General features: G+C 45.2%; 1 protein-coding gene across 4 annotated transcripts in view; it reads left to right on the top strand.

The window, feature by feature from the left end:
* Positions 1-18,574, top strand: part of SYTL5 (synaptotagmin like 5) — a 461,654-nt gene extending 443,080 nt beyond the window's left edge. For 3 of the 4 annotated variants that reach the window (XM_069761626.1, XM_069761625.1, XM_069761623.1), the window contains exons 18-19: positions 100-308; positions 17,165-17,448. In XM_069761626.1, coding sequence (XP_069617727.1) covers positions 100-308; positions 17,165-17,322 — 367 coding nt within the window. In that variant the 3' untranslated portion in view covers positions 17,323-17,448. Of the gene's footprint in view, positions 1-99; positions 309-17,164 lie in introns of all 4 variants that reach the window. The other variant, XM_069761622.1, reaches the window with a different exon arrangement.
* Positions 18,575-18,900: the final 326 nt, after the last annotated feature.

The following is an 18,900-nucleotide window of genomic DNA, read 5'->3' as shown; positions in this document are numbered from 1 at the left end:
TTATCTGTTAAAATGAATTCAATATGTTGCTTCCCATTTGTTGTGATGTGTATTTTGATTTTATAATAGAAATATAAGGAGCTAAGTTTCTTTCCTCAGATATCTACTACCAGATAACAGCAAATCCACTAAGCACAAAACTCCCATAATTAAAAAGTCTGTGAACCCTCAATGGAACCATACCTTCTCCTTCACCAGCCTTCAGCCCAGTGATCTACAGAATGTCTGCCTGGAGCTTTCAGTGTGGGATAAGGAATCCTTATCAAGCAACATATTTTTGGGTGGAGTTTGTCTAGGCTGTGGCACTGGTAAGTACTAACTCACTAGTTCTAGTGCTCTCTTTGGGCTCCTTCAGACGTCACTTGTTCTCAGATGAGTGCTATCCTAGTTTTTCACAGATAGAACTTGTACCTGTGATAGTCTATAGGGTAATTCACATGTCAGATTTTTTTTCTCCTCCGACAAAGTGGTCCACATAAAAACATGGAGACTTGTACAATATTGATCTCAGTGTTGGATCAAACTCACCAATGTAAGTATAAATATCCATGAAAAAATTGGACAACACTCAAATGCCATCCGTGTGCTGTCCTTTTTTCACTGATTGTTTGATAGGAGAAGCTCATGAACCCTTCATCATTTTTTTTTTTGTTCATTCGAGAAAAACTGATGAAACTCTGACCAAACTTTGATGGTAAAAACTGACAGACACTGACCAAACTGGGAGAAATCTGATCCAAACACAGATGAAACTAAGAATTTTTTTTTTGCATAGTAGAAAAATCATATTGCAGGGCTTGTTAGCTGAAGACCTGGCACTTCAAAGCAGCATTCAGGGAGAGGAGAGTGAAGCCTGATGTGAGCTCAGTCATGTGTTGTGCCGATGTATTAAAGTGCCGTGCCTTCAGCTGACAAGCACTGTAATATACTTTCTAATAACAATCAGCACATCTCAGTGCTTGTCAGCTAAAAGAAGGACACTTCAAAGTAGCATCCAAGCAGAGAGGAGAGTGAAGTCTGATCTGAGCATGTATGTTCAGACTGCTGTCACTCACCAAGACGCAGCCTTGCCCCCACTAGTGACGTGCCCTGCTCTGTTCACCCGATTCCAATTCCCAGATCAGGAGTAACAGAGCCAGACTCAAGACATGAGGATAAATGAGCCACAGAGAGAGGAGCTTACAGGACATGAGCAGGTAATATAAGTGTATTAGAAAAGTGTTATTTAGAAGAGTTAGGACTAATGAAAGGGAGTTAAATTAGTAGTGGAAAACATTTTTAAGTACTGCATACTTAAAGGCGTTGTTCAGCCTTAAGGTACCGTCACACTTAGCGACGCTGCAGCGATACCGACAACGATCCGGATCGCTGCAGCGTCGCTGTTTGGTCGCTGGAGAGCTGTCACACAGACCGCTCTCCAGCGACCAACGATGCCGGTAACCAGGGTAAACATCGGGTAACTAAGCGCAGGGCCGCGCTTAGTAACCCGATGTTTACCCTGGTTACCATCCTAAAAGTAAAAAAAACAAACACTACATACTTACCTACAGCCGTCTGTCCTCCAGCGCTGTGCTCTGCACTCCTCCTGTACTGTCTGTGAGCACAGCGGCCGGAAAGCAGAGCAGTGACGTCACCGCTCTGCTTTCCGGCTGACCGACGCTCACAGACAGTACAGGAGGAGTGCAGAGCACAGCGCTGGAGGACAGACGGCTGTAGGTAAGTATGTAGTGTTTGGTTTTTACTAAGCGCGGCCCTGCGCTTAGTTACCCGATGTTTACCCTGGTTACCAGTGAATGTCTGCAGGGAGTCCAGCGACCAAATAAAGTTCTGGACTTTCTTCCCCGACCAGCGACAGCACAGCAGGGGCCTGATCGCTGCTGCCTGTCACACTGGACGATATCGCTAGTGAGGACGCTGCAACGTCACGGATCGCTAGCGATATCGTCTAGTGTGACGGTACCTTAAGGCTATGCAAGTTTGCAGTCACGCTCTGAGGCTGCAGACTTGTGAATCCTAAAACTGCACGCTGTATCAATTGACTTTTCATTAGAGGAGTACTTTACAGTAGTTACACCTATGCTGACCTTCTCTGTACATGGTGTTTCTTTGGAAAAAAGCTTGAAATACATCACCATGCCTTTAGCATTCCTTTATGCCTCTCTATTCAATCATTGATCCAGCTAAATAATGCAGTAATGAAAAATCTTGTTTAATTAAAAATGTATAAATAGTCCCATATACAAGGCAATGGACACTCTCTAGTGGTTTCCCACAAAGCTTTGAAGTTGTATGAGAGTTATCAACTGATGTAACATTTTCAATGAATGAAGTTGGATTGAATTTCCCTTAATTGGCTCAAATATATTTCACTTTGTGTTGCATTATATTTACTAAGACATACATTTTATTAAAGAAAATCTCTCACCTAATCTGAGAGTAGCACAATGTAGAAGCAGAGACCCTGATTCTAAACACTTACTGGGCTGCTTGCTATAATGATAACATTATAAACAGGAGATTATCACTAGAGGACTAGTAACCCTGCTGCCATATAGCTCTTCATATTCATGAGATGTGCATGACCCCACCCTGTACACTGATTGACTACTTGCTGTGTGCTCTGTATGTAGGAAGAAATCTGCCAGTCAGTGGTGTGGGCAGCATTCAGAGCACTGCTAGATCTACAACAGAAAAACAGTGTTTAATCCGAACTGCAGCACCTAGTAAAATAAATGATACATCACTGCAAACAAAGTCTGGGCCCCTACATAATGCTGCTGTCATATGGCGTGGGAAAAGCTGGTAAAAGATTCCCTTTAAGTAAATCCAATAAAAATAACAAGCTAAGAAAAGAAGTACAAAATGTGTAGTTGGAGCAAATACGCAGAGAGGTGCAAACATTGTTACATTATGAAAACCGGTAAATAATTTGATCATAAACTTTCAACCATTTGTTGAATGATGGCAACAAATGAAGAAACCCGTTGGGATTTTGACTAGAACAGATAAGTTGCAATAATGTAAGTTAACTACTCTCTCAGTGGTAGCTCTCCTCTGTCAGATATTTGTCCTCTCTTTACTACAATAGAGAATGGAAAATGAATAATTAATGAGCAATTGTAGGATACAAAGAGTGACACATAGGAATAGCAAACAGCTACCTCTGAATAAAGCTATGGTAGATGGCAAATAGAGGGTAAGCTGCAGTTCATTATGCAGCGTAGATCTTTTTATTGGATTACTTAATACTTTAAATTATGTTTTAGTCTACCGGCTAATCTGTTGCACCACTCATATACTGTAGTTGTAGTGTAAAGGCCCCTTCACATTAAGCGATGCTGCAGCGATACCGACAACGATCTGGATCGCTGCAGCGTCGCTGTTTGGTCGCTGGAGAGCTGTCACACAGACAGCTCTCCAGCGACCAACGATCCCGAAGTCCCCGGGTAACCAGGGTAAACATCGGGTTACTAAGCGCAGGGCCGCGCTTAGTAACCCGATGATTACCCTGGTTACCAGCGTAAAAGTAAAAAAAAACAAACACTACATATTTACCTACCGCTGTCTGTCCCCGGCGCTCTGCTTTTCTGCACTCCTCCTGTACTGGCTGTGAGCACAGCGGCCGGAAAGCACAGCGGTGACGTCACCGCTGTGCTTTCCGGCTGACCGACGCTCACAGCCAGTACAGGAGGAGTGCAGAGCACAGTGCCGGGGACAGACAGCGGTAGGTAAGTATGTAGTGTTTGTTTTTTTTACTTTTACGCTGGTAACCAGGGTAAACATCGGGTTACTAAGCGCGGCCCTGCGCTCAGTTACCCGATGTTTACCCCGGTTACCAGTGAAGACATCGCTGGATCGATGTCACACACGCCGATCCAGCGATGTCCACGGGAGATCCAGCGACGAAATAAAGTTCTGGACTTTGTTCAGCGACCAACGATCTCCCAGCAGGGGCCTGATCGTTGGTCGCTGTCACACATAACGATTTCCTTAACGATATCGTTGCTACGTCACAAAAAGCAACGATATCGTTAACGATATCGTTATGTGTGAAGGTACCTTAAGATGTTTTACTTTTTATGGAAAAGACATAGTAGAAGTGTCCAAACTAATAGATTCCAGCTATCTTTCTTAGTACCGTATATTTCCCAATCAATCTGAATAGTTTTTATTTTGGTCAAATATATTTTTTGCATAATATCTTTTTATTAAAGGGTTTGTCCTAGTTTATCACAAAAGTCTGATTCTCCAGTGCCAGCAGCGAGACTGAGCGATCATGTGACCCCAAGTATGTGATAAGAATAATACAAGGCCACATTTCTACTAGACATGTGAGGCCTTGCTCAATTCACTTATATGAATGTGACTGCACACATCTAGTTGGATTGTGGCCGAAAGTATACATATATCACTTGTTCTCACCTCCGGCCTCGGAGAATCCTCACATCACGTGCTGCACATGATGTGAAGATTCACAAATTCACAAGTCTGCAGTCACATGCAGTGACTGCAGACATTCATGAAGAACCTGGACACCCCCTTTACTTTTTAATGTGTTGGAAGGTTTGTACGTAGATTTTCTGCTCAAAGCTCTCTTTTCTGCTCTATCTTTCATCATCATTACAAATGTAAAGATGATCTCAGAAAATAAAATTACTGCTCAATAACATATAGTGCTGTGCACTGACTGAATATAATGAGAAATACAAACGACACGGTAACAAGACAAACTCATTGTTACTTCCACCTAAAGTGATGTGCGCCGTAGCAATCATTTACTGTAATTGATGAACTTTATGTATCAGTAAACTCCTTTTAATCTGTTACAGTGTCTTGAAAAAGTATTTATATCCTGTGAATTTTTTCATGTTTTTGACTTTACACCCACAAACTTAAATGTTTTTATGTAATAAAATAATTTTATGTGTATGCCAACACAATGTAGAAAGTATTTATGAAGCGTAAAGGAAATGATACATGGTTTTCTAATAATTTTAAAAATGTAAATCTGAAAATTGTGACATGCATTTGTATTTATCCCCCTGAGTCACTACTTTGCAGGACCGTCTTTCATTGCCATTGTCATCCTGCTGGAAGGTAATTTCTCCATCCTCTCCCTTCTGTCAGTCCATGGAAATCAGACAACACTCACATGTCATCCGAGTGCAGTAGCATCGTTTCCATGGACTTTTAGACTTGCATGGCCAAGTTCAATACAAATATCGGATCAAACTCGGGCATGCAGAGATTTTATTCCAAGGACAGACTTTGTGGAAAAAATAGGACATGTGCACGGCCCCATAGCCTTACATTAGACTGACTCTATTCTACCACTGGCATTTATATCCTCACTCCACGATACAGACATTGCTACTGCTTTCTACAATGTCATTCTCACATCAGCTATTGACGCGGTCGCCCCTCTCGTTCATGGCAGAGTGCGACATATCAACAGACAACCCTGGCACAATAACACCACTAAAAAGCTCCGGCAAGTGTCTAGTGTTGCAGAGCGGCGTTGGAAGAAAACAAATTCGCAAGACGACTTCACTGCTTTCAAACAGGCAACACTTGCTTTCATGTCTGTCCTGACCTCTGCTAAACAGGCCTACTTCACAACCTCATATCTTCCCTATACTGCAACCCCAAACAGTTATTCAAAACTTTTAACTCCCACCTCCGCCCACCACTGACCCTCCAACCTCCCTCATCTTTGCTGAGGACATTGCCACACACTTTAAAAATAAGATTGACCAAACAAGCAAGTCTTCATTGTTCAACCACCACAACCCCTTTGTATACCAGACAATGCCCAATTCCCATAACCTCCCTATCCAACATCACCGAAGGGGAGCTTAATTCTTTCCTCTCCAAATCGCACCTCACCACTTGTGTGCTCGACCCCATCCCATCCCACCTCCTCCCCAACCTTACCCCCACTCTTATCCCATCCCTAACCCACCTCTTCAACATATCACTTACTTCTGATACCTTCCTTTCTGCTTTCAAACATGCCACAATCACGCCTATCCTTAAAAAGCTAACCCTCAATCCAACTGCTATGTCCAGCTATCGCCCAATATCGCTGCACCCATTCGCTTCTAAACTACTGGAGCAGCACATCCGCGCTAAACTTTCCTCCCAACTATCATCTAACTTGCTCTTTGACAATCTACAATCTGGTTTCCACCCCATCACTCAACTGAGATGGCCCTGACCTAAATTACTCATGACCTACTTACAGCCAAAGCTAACGGACAATACTCTACAGGTCCTTCTCAAAAAATTAGCATATAGTGTTAAATTTCTTTATTTACCATAATGTAATGATTACAATTAAACTTTCATATATTATAGATTCATTATCCACCAACTGAAATTTGTCAGGTCTTTTATTGTTTTAATACTGATGATTTTGGCATACAACTCCTGATAACCCAAAAAACCTGTCAATAAATTAGCATATCAAGAAAAGGTTCTCTAAACGACCTATTACCCTAATCTTCTGAATCAACTAATTAACTCTAAACACATGCAAAAGATACCTGAGGCTTTTATAAACTCCCTGCCTGGTTCATTACTCAAAACCCCCATCATGGGTAAGACTAGCGACCTGACAGATGTCAAGAAGGCCATCATTGACACCCTCAAGCAAGAGGGTAAGACCTAGAAAGAAATTTCTCAACAAATAGGCTGTTCCCAGAGTGCTGTATCAAGGCACCTCAATGGTAAGTCTGTTGGAAGGAAACAATGTGGCAGAAAACGCTGTACAATGAGAAGAGGAGACCGGACCCTGAGGAAGATTGTGGAGAAGGACCGATTCCAGACCTTGGGGAACCTGAGGAAGCAGTAGACTGAGTCTGGTGTGGAAACATCCAGAGCCACCGTGCACAGGCGTGTGCAGGAAATGGGCTACAGGTGCCGCATTCCCCAGGTAAAGCCACTTTTGAACCATAAACAGCGGCAGAGGCGCCTGACCTGGGCTGCAGAGAAGCAGCACTGGACTGTTGCTAAGTGGTCCCAAGTACTTTTTTCTGATGAAAGCAAATTTTGCATGTCATTCGGAAATCAAGGTGCCAGAGTCTGGAGGAAGACTGGGGAGAAGGAAATGCCAAAATGCCTGAAGTCCAGTGTCAAGTACCCACAGTCAGTGATGGTGTGGGGTGCCATGTCAGCTGCTGGTGTTGGTCCACTGTGTTTCATCAAGGGCAGGGTCAATGCAGCTAGCTATCAGGAGATTTTGGAGCACTTCATGCTTCCATCGGCTGAAATGCTTTATGGAGATGAAGATTTCATTTTTCAGCATGACCAGGCACCTGCTCACAGTGCCAAAACCACTGGTAAATGGTTTACTGACCATGGTATTACTGTGCTCAATTGGCATGCCAACTCTCCTGACCTGAACCCCATAGAGAATCTGTGGGATATTGTGAAGAGAAAGTTGAGAGACGCAAGACCCAACACTCTGGATGAGCTTAAGGCCGCTATTGAAGCATCCTGGGCCTCCATAACATCTCAGCAGTGTCACAGGCTGATTGCCTCCATGCCACGCCGTATTGAAGCAGTCATTTCTGCCAAAGGATTCCCGACCAAGTATTGAGTGCATAACTGAACATTATTATTTGATGGTTTTTTTGTTTGTTATTAAAAAACACTTTTATTTGATTGGATGGGTGAAATATGCTAATTTATTGAGACAGGTTTTTTGGGTTATCAGGAGTTGTATGCCAAAATCATCAGTATTAAAACAATAAAAGACCTGACAAATTTCAGTTGGTGGATAATGAATCTATAATATATGAAAGTTTAATTGTAATCATTACATTATGGTAAATAATGAAATTTAACACTATATGCTAATTTTTTGAGAAGGACCTGTATACTCCTCCTCCTAGACCTGTCCTCTGCTTTCAACACAGTTGACCACTGCCTCCTACTACAGATCCTCTCCTCCTTTGGCATCAAAGACCTAGCCCTATCCTGGATCTCCTCATACCTTTCCAACTGCATATTCAGCTTCTCCCACACTACCTTCTCATCCCACCCGCTCTCTGTTAGAGTGCCCCCAAGGCTCTGTTCTAGGACCCTTACTCTTCTAAATCTATACACATGGCCTTGGACAACCCATAAATTCCCATGTATTCCAGTACCACCTTTCTGCTGATGACACTCAGATCTACCTCTCTGGCCCTGATGTCACCTCTCTGCTGTCCAGAATCCCCAAGTCTCTATCAGCCATATCCTCCTTCTCCTCTTGCTTCCTCAAACTCAATGTGGACAAATCTGAACTCATCATCTCTCCTCCATCTTATAGATCTTCCTTACCTGACCTATCTATTGCAAGTAACGACATCATGCTTTCCCTGTACCGGAAGTCAGCTGCCTCGGAGTAACCCTTGATTCTGCCCTGTCCTTCAAACCGCACATCCAAGCTCTTTCCACCTCCTGTCGCCTTCAGCTCAAAAATATCTCCAGAATCTGTCCTTTCCTCAACCCTCAATCTGTGCTTGTGCATGTCCTCATCATCTCCCACCTCAATTACTGCAACATCCTTATCTGTGGCCTCCCTGCTAACACCCTTGCACCTCTCCAGTCCATCCTTATCTCTGCTGCCCGACTAATTCATCTCTCTTCTCGCTACTCCTCTGCTTCTCCCCTCTGCAAATCTCTTCACTGGCTCCCATTCCCTCAGCGCATCCAGTTCAAATTAATAATACTGACCTACAATGCCATCTATAACCTGTCTCCTCCATACGTCTCTGAACTAATCTTCAGATATCTTCGTTCACGTAATCTCCAGTCCTCCCAAGACCACCTTCTCTCCTCCACACTTATTTGCTCCTCACTCAACCTCCTCCAAGACTTCTCCCGGATATCCCCCATCCTCTGGAATTCTTTGCCCCAACACGTCCGACTATCAACCACATTTGGATCCTACAGACGGAACCTGAAAACCCACCTCTTCAGGAAAGCTTACAGCCTGCACTGATCCCGCTGCCTCCTCACCACTACCGGAGCTACCGCCTCACCAACACCAGAGCTCCTGCAACCCTCAACCTATTGTCTCCTTCCCCACCATCCTGTAGAATGTAAGCCCGCAAGGGCAAGGTCCTCTCCCCTCTGTATCAGTCTGTGATTGTTAGTTTGTTTACCGTAAGTGATATCTGTAATTTGTATGTAACCCCTTCTCATATACAGCACCATGGAATCAATTGTGAAATATAAATAAAAATAATAATCATTAGTCCGCTGAAGAGCCAGTGTTTTGTCGGATTGCACTCTGACCGAACGGTTGTCTGCATGAGCCCTTATTGTGAAATTATTGTGGTATAAGTCAGTAAGTTTGTATAAATCAGAAAAAACTTCCACTTTTTGCAATGGCAGAAATGATCAAGTAGTCACATATAATAATAATAATAATAACAGTCAAATTAATGATGGTCAGAAAGAAAATGAGTGTATATTGTTTAGTTTTATTTACTGACATGGTCGGAAGCAATTGTACTTTCAGAACTTTCTGTATGTAATCAAATATTGTTCTCATTGATGAGATATCTGTTATTCCCAACTACTGGACCACATAGCTTTAATTTATTAATGCATTATGTAAGTAAACTAATATAGCCTTTGATTTTGAAATACTTGATTTACATGATCTTTTCTTATCTAAAATTAAATATTGGTTCTAAGGCAGGCAGTGTTGGTGAGACATCTGATCATCTAAGATCAGCTTAACTTTCACTTAAAGAGGTTGTCCACTACCTTTTGATTGATGATCTATTGGATAGGTTATTAATGTCTGATTGGCTGGAGTCTGACACCCAACACCTCAGATGTTATCGGTATCTGTGACAGGCAGCTGGAAGTACTCGCTTGCGTACCGGGCCGTCTTCTGGTAGTGGCTGAGGCTCGGTAGTACACATCTGGAGCGTCCCCAGATGCAGGGCCGCGGGGTACTCGGTACCGGGCCTCTCTGTCTCGGTCCTGGGGTTGTCACGGTGGCTAGACCCGGTCCATGACCCTGCTAAGGGGCATCCAATGAAAGGTGATGAAAATTTGTCAAGTGTTCGTGACACCACCTGTGTATTCAGTCAGGGTGACCGACACTGCTTGGGGGTCCACTGGGGTGATGTTATGGCAGCTAGATGGAATACCTTCCCACAGGTGAAGTGTTTCCCCAGGGCTTCCCAGTAGTGTAGATGGTGATGATGTGAGGCGCGGTTAATAACGAGGACACAAAGGGTGCAGTCTCTTTACCTTTTTACTGAAGACTTCGGGATCCGCAATCCAGAGCACTGCTAACAGGGCTGGCTGAGACCGGCCAGTCCGAAGGCACATCCAGAGTTCCCTTTGCAGGTGGAAATTAGTGCCTACCTACTAGCGCCTGTGTGTTGTAGTCCTTCCCTGCTGAGCACCACGGGATAGTCCTCACAACTGTCGTATTTGTTCTTTCTCTCTCTGTCCCCCAGATGATATGGCTAGGACGCACCCGTATGACAGGTAGGCCTGGAGTTATTCTGGGACCCTAGAGACGCCCCTCTCCCACGATTGCCTCCTATGTCTGCTTAGGTGATTTAGGTGAGACAGCCAACCTATAATTAACTGTCCTGCCGCTATTTGAAGTAATGCTTGAAGTCTGTTACTTCCTCGGCGTTCCGGCCACCGGCTACGCGCCTCAGTAGGATGTTGCCGATCTCGGGGCACGACTCCTACTGGTTCTATCTCCTTTGTGCAGTGATCTCATTTCTCACTTCTCCACAATATACTTTGCTTCGTGTCCTTCCTTAAGATGCCGCCGCAAGGTAGTGCAGGCGCGCTCCGTAACGATCTGTCCTTTTTGCTAGGTCCCTGCCAGGATCCCACCCCTGACAGGTCCTCCCTGGAACTCTCCCAGGCTGCTTTCTGACTAACTTCCTATTCAGCCCCCAGTTTTACCCAAATGTGAGGAGTGGCCTAATACATAGAGCCCTTTGCTCCCCCTGGTGGCCGGAGTGTGAAGTGTAGTGTGTGACTGTGATACCTGGTCAGGTGAACTCCTTTAGTGCAATCAGACGTAACATCACTCCCCTTTGTGGCAGAGCGACATTACTGCAACGACCAGGACTCTGGGGAGCTGCACTCCCCCCGGTTAAATCCAGTACTCCCGGACTGGGAAAAGAAGAACAACAATACATGTTAGCAAAAGACATACAACATTTTGAAATGCTATGAACAAGTAAATATAACAATGCTTCCATTTATGGGAGGTGAGGTCACTTGAACGTTACAAATAGAAACGTATTTAAATATTTTAAATAACATTCTAATTTACTGACTATAAACAACTTCCATTACCCAGCCGGGTATTCTACTAAGTGCAAATTTTTGAACAATAATTTAACTTTTCCTTTAAGGGCATACAGGCTGAACCCACTAAAGGCTTACTATAAAACGCTATGGTGCAAATTTAACTTTTTCTTTATTTTTTTGACTTCACATATGCAGGACCGCCTAGCTACTCGTCTGGGCCTACTGCATCTCTTCCTCTAGGTTCACAGCATGAGATCTATCAACCATCTCTCTATGGTTTTCAGGAGGACTCACTAACCCCTACGGGTTCACTTACTAACTTTCTAGCTATATGTTATCTGCTATGGAAACATTATTGCTATTTAACTATTTAAGGCAACATTATCAAAATGCATCAAGTAAACATTCCCTTTAAGAGGAAAAATCAGTCTTTTCTGAGGTAGTGCAAATAATCAACAAGTCTGTCATAAACTCTAAGACCATAGAAACTTTCACGTCGTTACCAGGAACAGTTTCTTCGCAAAGTCTTCTTTCTTTGTAAAACCAGTAGAGAGCACCTTTAAGAAGGTGCAACTATTTACAGGACCAGTTTGTGAATAATTCACTGTCCATGATTCGGTAGTCTCTTGAAACAATGATGACTTGTGCAAAAACGTAAAACAATAGGGATCCCGGGTAAACAATGGGATCCCTTTAAAGAATTAACCCTATACAGGTTTTAAGCAGCAATGAGCAGGAAACAGTTAACTATTTACATATTCGGGGTTTCGAGGTTTAGTGCTGTAACTCAGAGGGTAGTGTGTTGTGAATTCTGTTGTCGGGCTCCCTCCTGTGGTCATGAATGGTACTTCGTCTGGTTCTGTCCATGGACTTCCTCTGGTGGGTGTTTCTGAGTTTCCTTCCTCAGGTGACGAGGTTAATTCGTTAGCTGGCTGCTCTATTTAACTCCACTTAGATCTTTGCTCCATGCCACCTGTCAATGTTCCAGTATTGGTCTAGTTCACTCCTGGATCGTTCTTGTGACCTGTCTTCCCAGCAGAAGCTAAGTTCCAGCTTGTATTTCTTTGGTTTGCTATTTTTCTGTCCAGCTTGCTATTTTTATTGTTGTCTTGCTTGCTGGAAGCTCTGGGACGCAGAGGGAGCGCCTCCGCACCGTGAGTCGGTGCGGAGGGTCTTTTTGCGCCCTCTGCGTGGTCTTTTTATAGGTTTTTGTGCTGACCGCAAAGTAACCTTTCCTATCATCGGTCTGTTCAGTAAGTCGGGCCTCACTTTGCTAAATCTATTTCATCTCTGTGTTTGTATTTTCATCTTTACTCACAGTCATTATATGTGGGGGGCTGCCTTTTCCTTTGGGGAATTTCTCTGAGGCAAGGTAGGCTTTATTTTTCTATCTTCAGGGCTAGCTAGTTCCTTAGGCTGTGCCGAGTTGCATAGGGAGCGTTAGGCGCAATCCACGGCTATTTCTAGTGTGTTTGATAGGATTAGGGATTGCGGTCAGCAGAGTTCCCACGTCTCAGAGCTCGTCCTTTATTATCAGTAACTATCAGGTCATTCCGTGTGCTCTTAACCACCAGGTCCATTATTGTCCTGACCACCAGGTCATAACAGTAGTGCAGCGCCCCAGAGTCTCGCACCAGCCGAAGATCTAACTTCCCCTATTAGAAGAAACACAGACCTCTCTTGCCTCCAGAGAAATACCCCACAGAAATAGCAGCCCCCCACATATAATGACGGTGAAATGAGAGGAAGGCACATACACAGTATGAAATCAGATTCAGCAAAATGAGGCCCGCTAAAACTAGATAGCAGAGGATACAAAAGTAAACTGCGCGGTCAGCAAAAAACCCTTCAAAAAACCATCCTGTAATTACTTGAACTCATGTTCCAACTCATGGAACATGAGGAGCAATTACAGCCCGCTAGAGCAACCAGCAGCAAAGAAACAATTATATGCAAGCTGGACAAGACAAAAATAAATCAAAACGTGGAACAAGAAAATCAAAAACTTAGCTTGTCCTGAAGATTACTGAAGCCAGAAGCTGAGGTAACAAAACACTCTGATAACCTTGATAGCCGGCGGGGAAATGACAAGAAAGCCCGGTTAAATAGGAAACTCCCAAATCCTAATAGAACAGGTAGACACCAGAGACAGCAGAACACAAATCACCCAGTACCATCAGTAACCACCAGAGGGAGCCCAAAAACAGAACTCACAACAGCCCTGTTAAGCGTGCTCTGCATTGAGGATCCTGAAGTCTACAGTAAAGAGGTAAAGAGACTGCAACCCTGTGTCCTCGTTATTGCCTGCACCTCACACCATCACCATCCACCTTGCTGGGAAGCCCTGGGGACATACTTCACCTGTGGGAAGTTATACCATCCAGCTGCCATTCCATCACCCCAGCGGACCCCACAGCAGCGTCAGTCGCCCTGACCGAACACCACAGGTGGCGTCACGAACCCCTGACAGACTGTTCCACCTTTATTGGACGCCCCTTAGCAGGGTCGCGGACCGGGTCTAGCCACAGTGATAGCCTCAGCACCGAACCAGAGAGGCCCGGTACTGAGAACTCATGGCCCTGTGTTTGGGGGCGCTCCAGTAGCACCGGTCGGGGGTAGCCCAGCTAGATACTGGCGGCTACCAGGTGCCAAATGAGGGGCTCCCCCACTCCACACAAGGGTCTGTGTACCCACAGTTCTTTGTTTAGGAGCAGCTGGAGCAGCGGTCATCACGGCAGTCAACTTCTTGGCAACTACGGTGGTAGTAGTGGCAACAGTGCAGGTAGTGGTCCTAACAATTGTACATGTCGGGGTGATCACGGTGGTCTTTGTAACTGCAGAGGCCTGGCCACAAGGGAACACTGTCGCTATGGGAGATGGTTGGGCTGGTGCCTTGGCCTGGTGCGCTACCGGACCTCTTTTCTTATGCACATCCAAGGCAAACCAGCCCTCCTCCCCAAAGTGTCTGGTATAAGTGACGATGTCTCCCGGGTAAAGATCTCAGTCGGGGTGTCTCTCCAGGAGATGCGCCTCTACATCCCGGCGGTTGATGAACACCTCCGCGTACAGCCCGGGCTCCTTAATAAAGAAAGCCCCAACCTCAGCGGAGCCGGAAGGCTACGACTTGACCCTGCTTCTGCGGGGCCAGGTGTGTGCTGTGGTCCTTGCGGGCCTTGGCCTTGACCGCCAGGTCTCTCCAGTCGTAGGCCTGATGCTTGGCCTGGTATTTGGCCTCTTTCTCTTCCCACTTCCGGGCAAGTTGGGCCTGATACCTTTCCCAGCTGAGGACCTCCACTTTCTCTCCCTCCTGCTTTCCGGCCCTGGGGAACCCCATGAAATCTGACCCGGGGTTTACCCAGCGGCATACAGTCCGCTTGGCGTAGACTTCACCCGGCAGGGTAGTGGGCGCAATCGGGGCCTTGAGGAACCACTCCATACCCGTGGCTTGGTCCCAGGGGTCGAGACACTGGAGGCGGTGAGTGCCGTGGGGTGGTGGCACTGCGACCAGGCCCACCAACAGGTCCTCCATCACCGGGGCAGGGGCAGTGTACTCACCCGCCACCACGATGTCCTGGGGGTCGGCTGGCTCTACCGGCGGTGGGCGCCAAGATGTGGTCAGCAGGGGTTTCAGTCGCGGCACAAGGGGCGGCACCAGCGTTGATGGATCTTCCGCAGGTGCTACTTGAGACGAGGACTTGGTCTCCACCTGCAGCTGTAGGAGCTGATCGATCAGCTCCTCCATTCCAAGCTGCAGGGAATCAGCATCAGCAGTGAAGGCTCGGCCTTGGTGCTCCTCCGGGTAGCTGGGGGAGTCTCCGTCTTCGACCCCACGCTCTGACTCCGGGTGACTTGTCATGGCGTCCTCCACGTGACTGCTGTCTTCCTTGTCCTTTTCCCGCTCTCCCCTCCATGGGCGGTTTCATTTTCTTTGTCTCCGCCCGCCATGGAGGATCAGGAGGCGGATCTCGGCTGCTGACGGACACGTCCTCAAGGTACAGAAATATTTAGACTGGGCGGCCATGACTTTTCGCGCTTCCCAGTCCATTCACGCCCACAACTCCATGCCCTTCTTCTTTTCCTGCGCTCCTCGTGGCGCTGTAATGGCGGCAGTTTTGGCGGCAAATAGCAATACACAGTCTTTGCAATAAGTCACAGTTCAAGCACAATTCTGACACAGTTCCAAGGCACACATGACCTTCAGGCTTAAGTACATCCTGTTGATGATGCCAAGTTGGAGCGCCCCCAGATGCAGGGCCGTGAGGTACTCGGTACCGGGCCTCTCTGTCTCGGTCCTGGGGTTGTCACGGTGGCTAGACCGTGACCCTGCTAAAGGGCGTCCAATGAAAAGTGATGAAAGTTTGTCAAGTGTTCGTGACGCCACCTGTGGTATCCGGTCAGGGTGACCGACGCTGCATGGGGGTCCACTGAGGGGATGTTATGGCAGCTAGATGGAATACCTTCCCACAGGTGAAGTGTTTCCCTAGGGCTTCCCAGTAGTGTAGATGGTGATGATGTGAGGCGCGGTTAATAACAAGGACACAAAGGGTGCAGTCTCTTTACCTTTTTACTGAAGACTTCGGGATCCGCAATCCAGAGCACTGCTAACAGGGCTGGCTGAGACCGGCCGGTCCGAAGGCACATCCAGAGTTCCATTTGCAGGTGGAAATCAGTGCCTACCTACTAGCGCCTGTGTGTTGTAGTCCTTCCCTGCTGAGCACCATGGGATAGTCCTCACAACTGTCGTATTTGTTCTTTCTCTCTCTGTCCCCCAGATGATATGGCTAGGACGCACAGGTAGGCCTGAAGTTATTCTGGGACCCTAGAGACGCCCCTCTCCAATAATTGCCTCCTATGTCTGCTTAGGTGATTTAGGTGAGACAGCCAACCTATAATTAACTATCCTGCCGCTGTTTGAAGTAATGCTTGAAGTCTGTTACTTCCTCGGCGTTCCGGCCACCGGCTACGCGCCTCAGTAGGATGTTGCCGATCTCGGGGCACGACTCCTACTGGTTCTATCTCCTTTGTGCGGTGATCTCGTTTCTCACTTCTCCACAATATACTTCGCTTCCTGTCCTTCCTTAAGGTGCCGCCGCAAGGTAGTGCAGGCGCGGCTCCGTAACGATCTGTCCTTTTTGCTAGGTCCCTGCCAGGATCCCACCCCTGACAGGTCCTCCCTGGAACTCTCCCAGGCTGCTTTCTGACTAACTTCCTATCCAACACCCAGTTTTACCCAAGTGTGAGGAGTGGCCTAATACATAGAGCCCTTTGCTCCCCCTGGTGGCCGGAATGTGAAGTGTAGTGTGTGACTGTGATACCTGGTCAGGTGAACTCCTTTAGTGCAATCAGACGTAACATCACTCCCCTTAGTGGCAGAGCGACATTACTGCAACGACCAGGACTCTGGGGAGCTGCACATCCACCTCCTATTCAAATCAATAGGAAGCAGATGTGTAGTACCCTGTGGCAGCCACTATCAGAAGACAGTCAGCTCCACAATAGAGTACTTCCAGCCAATGATCGCTGCCGACACTGATAGCAGATGATCGATGGGGTGCTGAGTGTCGGACCCCGGCCGATCAGACATTGATAACCTATCCTAAGTATAGGTCATCAATAAAAAAGTAGTGGACAACCACTTTAAGTGTGCTGACAAATGGTACCCAATTTTATTTGTAGATTGTTTACAATTTTAGAAGTACCCAATGGTACTGAGACCATTAAAGGTCCACAATTTTCTTGTTCTCTAAAACTGCTAATGTCCTGAGGTGAGCACATCTTTTCTAAAATGCATGAAATGTATCTGAATTAAAGCACATCTGAGCTGGTGTCCTTTATATTGCTGAGATACTAAATTATCATATTTTGTATTACACAGGTACAAGTTATGGAAATGATGTTCCCTGGATGGATGCTCAGGGTGAAGAAAAGTATTTGTGGCAAAAGATGATGGACAATCCTGGAACCTCAGTAGAAGGAACTCTCATGCTGAGATCCACCATGTCCAGACTCAAGAATACCAACCAGAGCTCTTAGCTCTAATGAGACATCCAAGCACAAATTAAGAGCAGGCTATAATTGATAGGATCTCTTGCCTGCTTTCACTGTAATGTTTTTTAAATAGAGTCTGTCACCAGGTTTATGCTGCCCCATCTAAGACCAGCATAAAGTAGGGGAAGGCACTCTGATTCTAATGCTGAGTCACTCGACTTATTGTGGTAGTTTTAATGAAGCATTGTTTTATCTGGTGCACCTTTGCTAGTCCTTTCAATTATGAGCTCCTTCTATTTAGTCCTTCATATTCTTGAGCTCTGGGTGTCCCCACCCTACCGTTGGCAATTTTCTCCCTTTGAAAAATGAACACAAAATTGGGTGGGATACGACAGAACTCAACCTTAATAGGACTGGCATTAGAAGCTGCAGATAAAACAGTTATTTTACTGGAAGAAGTACAACAAGAACCCCAAGAAGTAACACAAGAATAGGTCTATGTTCTTATTTTATTCTGGCCTCAGATTTAGAAGGAACAGGTTCTCATGCCTGTAGTACTGTAAAATGGGAGTTAGGTACCATGATTTGTAGACTCAATTCCCTGCATGAAACCTAATGTAGTGCCAATTTTATAGATCCTTGACTGTGATATGCAGCATTCTGTACTTGAAAGGATACTCAAATGGATAGTAACATTAATACTTTTATATTTTTTTTATGTTAGTGTCATCCAAATATATGTTTTAGCCCTGGAAATGTCATAAATTATGCATATATATATTACCAACTTTTGCCATATCCAAGTTCAGGTCTGTTTTGGTGCAAATCTATAAGTCACTTCGACTTGAATTTATGATTGGAAATATAACTGTTTAGAACATATTTCACCAAGACCATATTTACTATATGCCACGGGATACTTTGAGTTCTGTTTATGCATCAAATGTTGTGACCATACCAACTATTCCTTAGAGGGGTTGCCCAGGCTTTGGATAAATGTCTACTGTTTTGTATACCTGCAGTCACATGCCGACTAGACATGTCCGGCCTCTATCAATTCACTTCTATGAAAAGAAGCTGAGCGCATCTAGTTTGCATGTGACCGCTAATTTGCAAATTGCATAAACAAGGTCACATTACTGGCGCTGGCAATACTGGGGACTACGATTTTGTAGTCACATAGAGTGCAGCCTTTTGGCCCAAACCTAGACCACTCCTTTAAATATTATAATACAGCATGCAAAACCAACTAAGTTTACATCCCTCCACCCCAAATTTCACAACAATAAATGAGTATAACAAATAGGATTAATCTGTTGATTGTGTACTATTACACTATTATGCAACTGTATATATCAAGTAGACTTTTAAAAGATGATGTTAGTAACTATAGTTTGGGTCTGTGAGCTGTGACCCTAGCTACAGTTAATTCTACAAATGCATAAGTTTTGATGATTTGTGACTAATTAGAACCGTTTCAGCACAACCTATAGCACAAATTTTCGGTAAAAATATTTTTGAAGTATTTTGTCAGTTTTCTACACAGTGGTATTTTGTTTGTTTGGAGCATTAGTGTGGGTCCCAACTATCCGAACTCTACTGATCCTATCCTTTGTCTGAATC

This window comes from Ranitomeya imitator, chromosome 3, assembly GCF_032444005.1.
Source record: "Ranitomeya imitator isolate aRanImi1 chromosome 3, aRanImi1.pri, whole genome shotgun sequence".
Taxonomy (NCBI): Eukaryota; Metazoa; Chordata; class Amphibia; order Anura; family Dendrobatidae; genus Ranitomeya; species Ranitomeya imitator.
The sequence above is the reverse complement of the archived record's forward strand: the minus strand, read 5'-3'. Positions and strand labels throughout refer to the sequence as shown.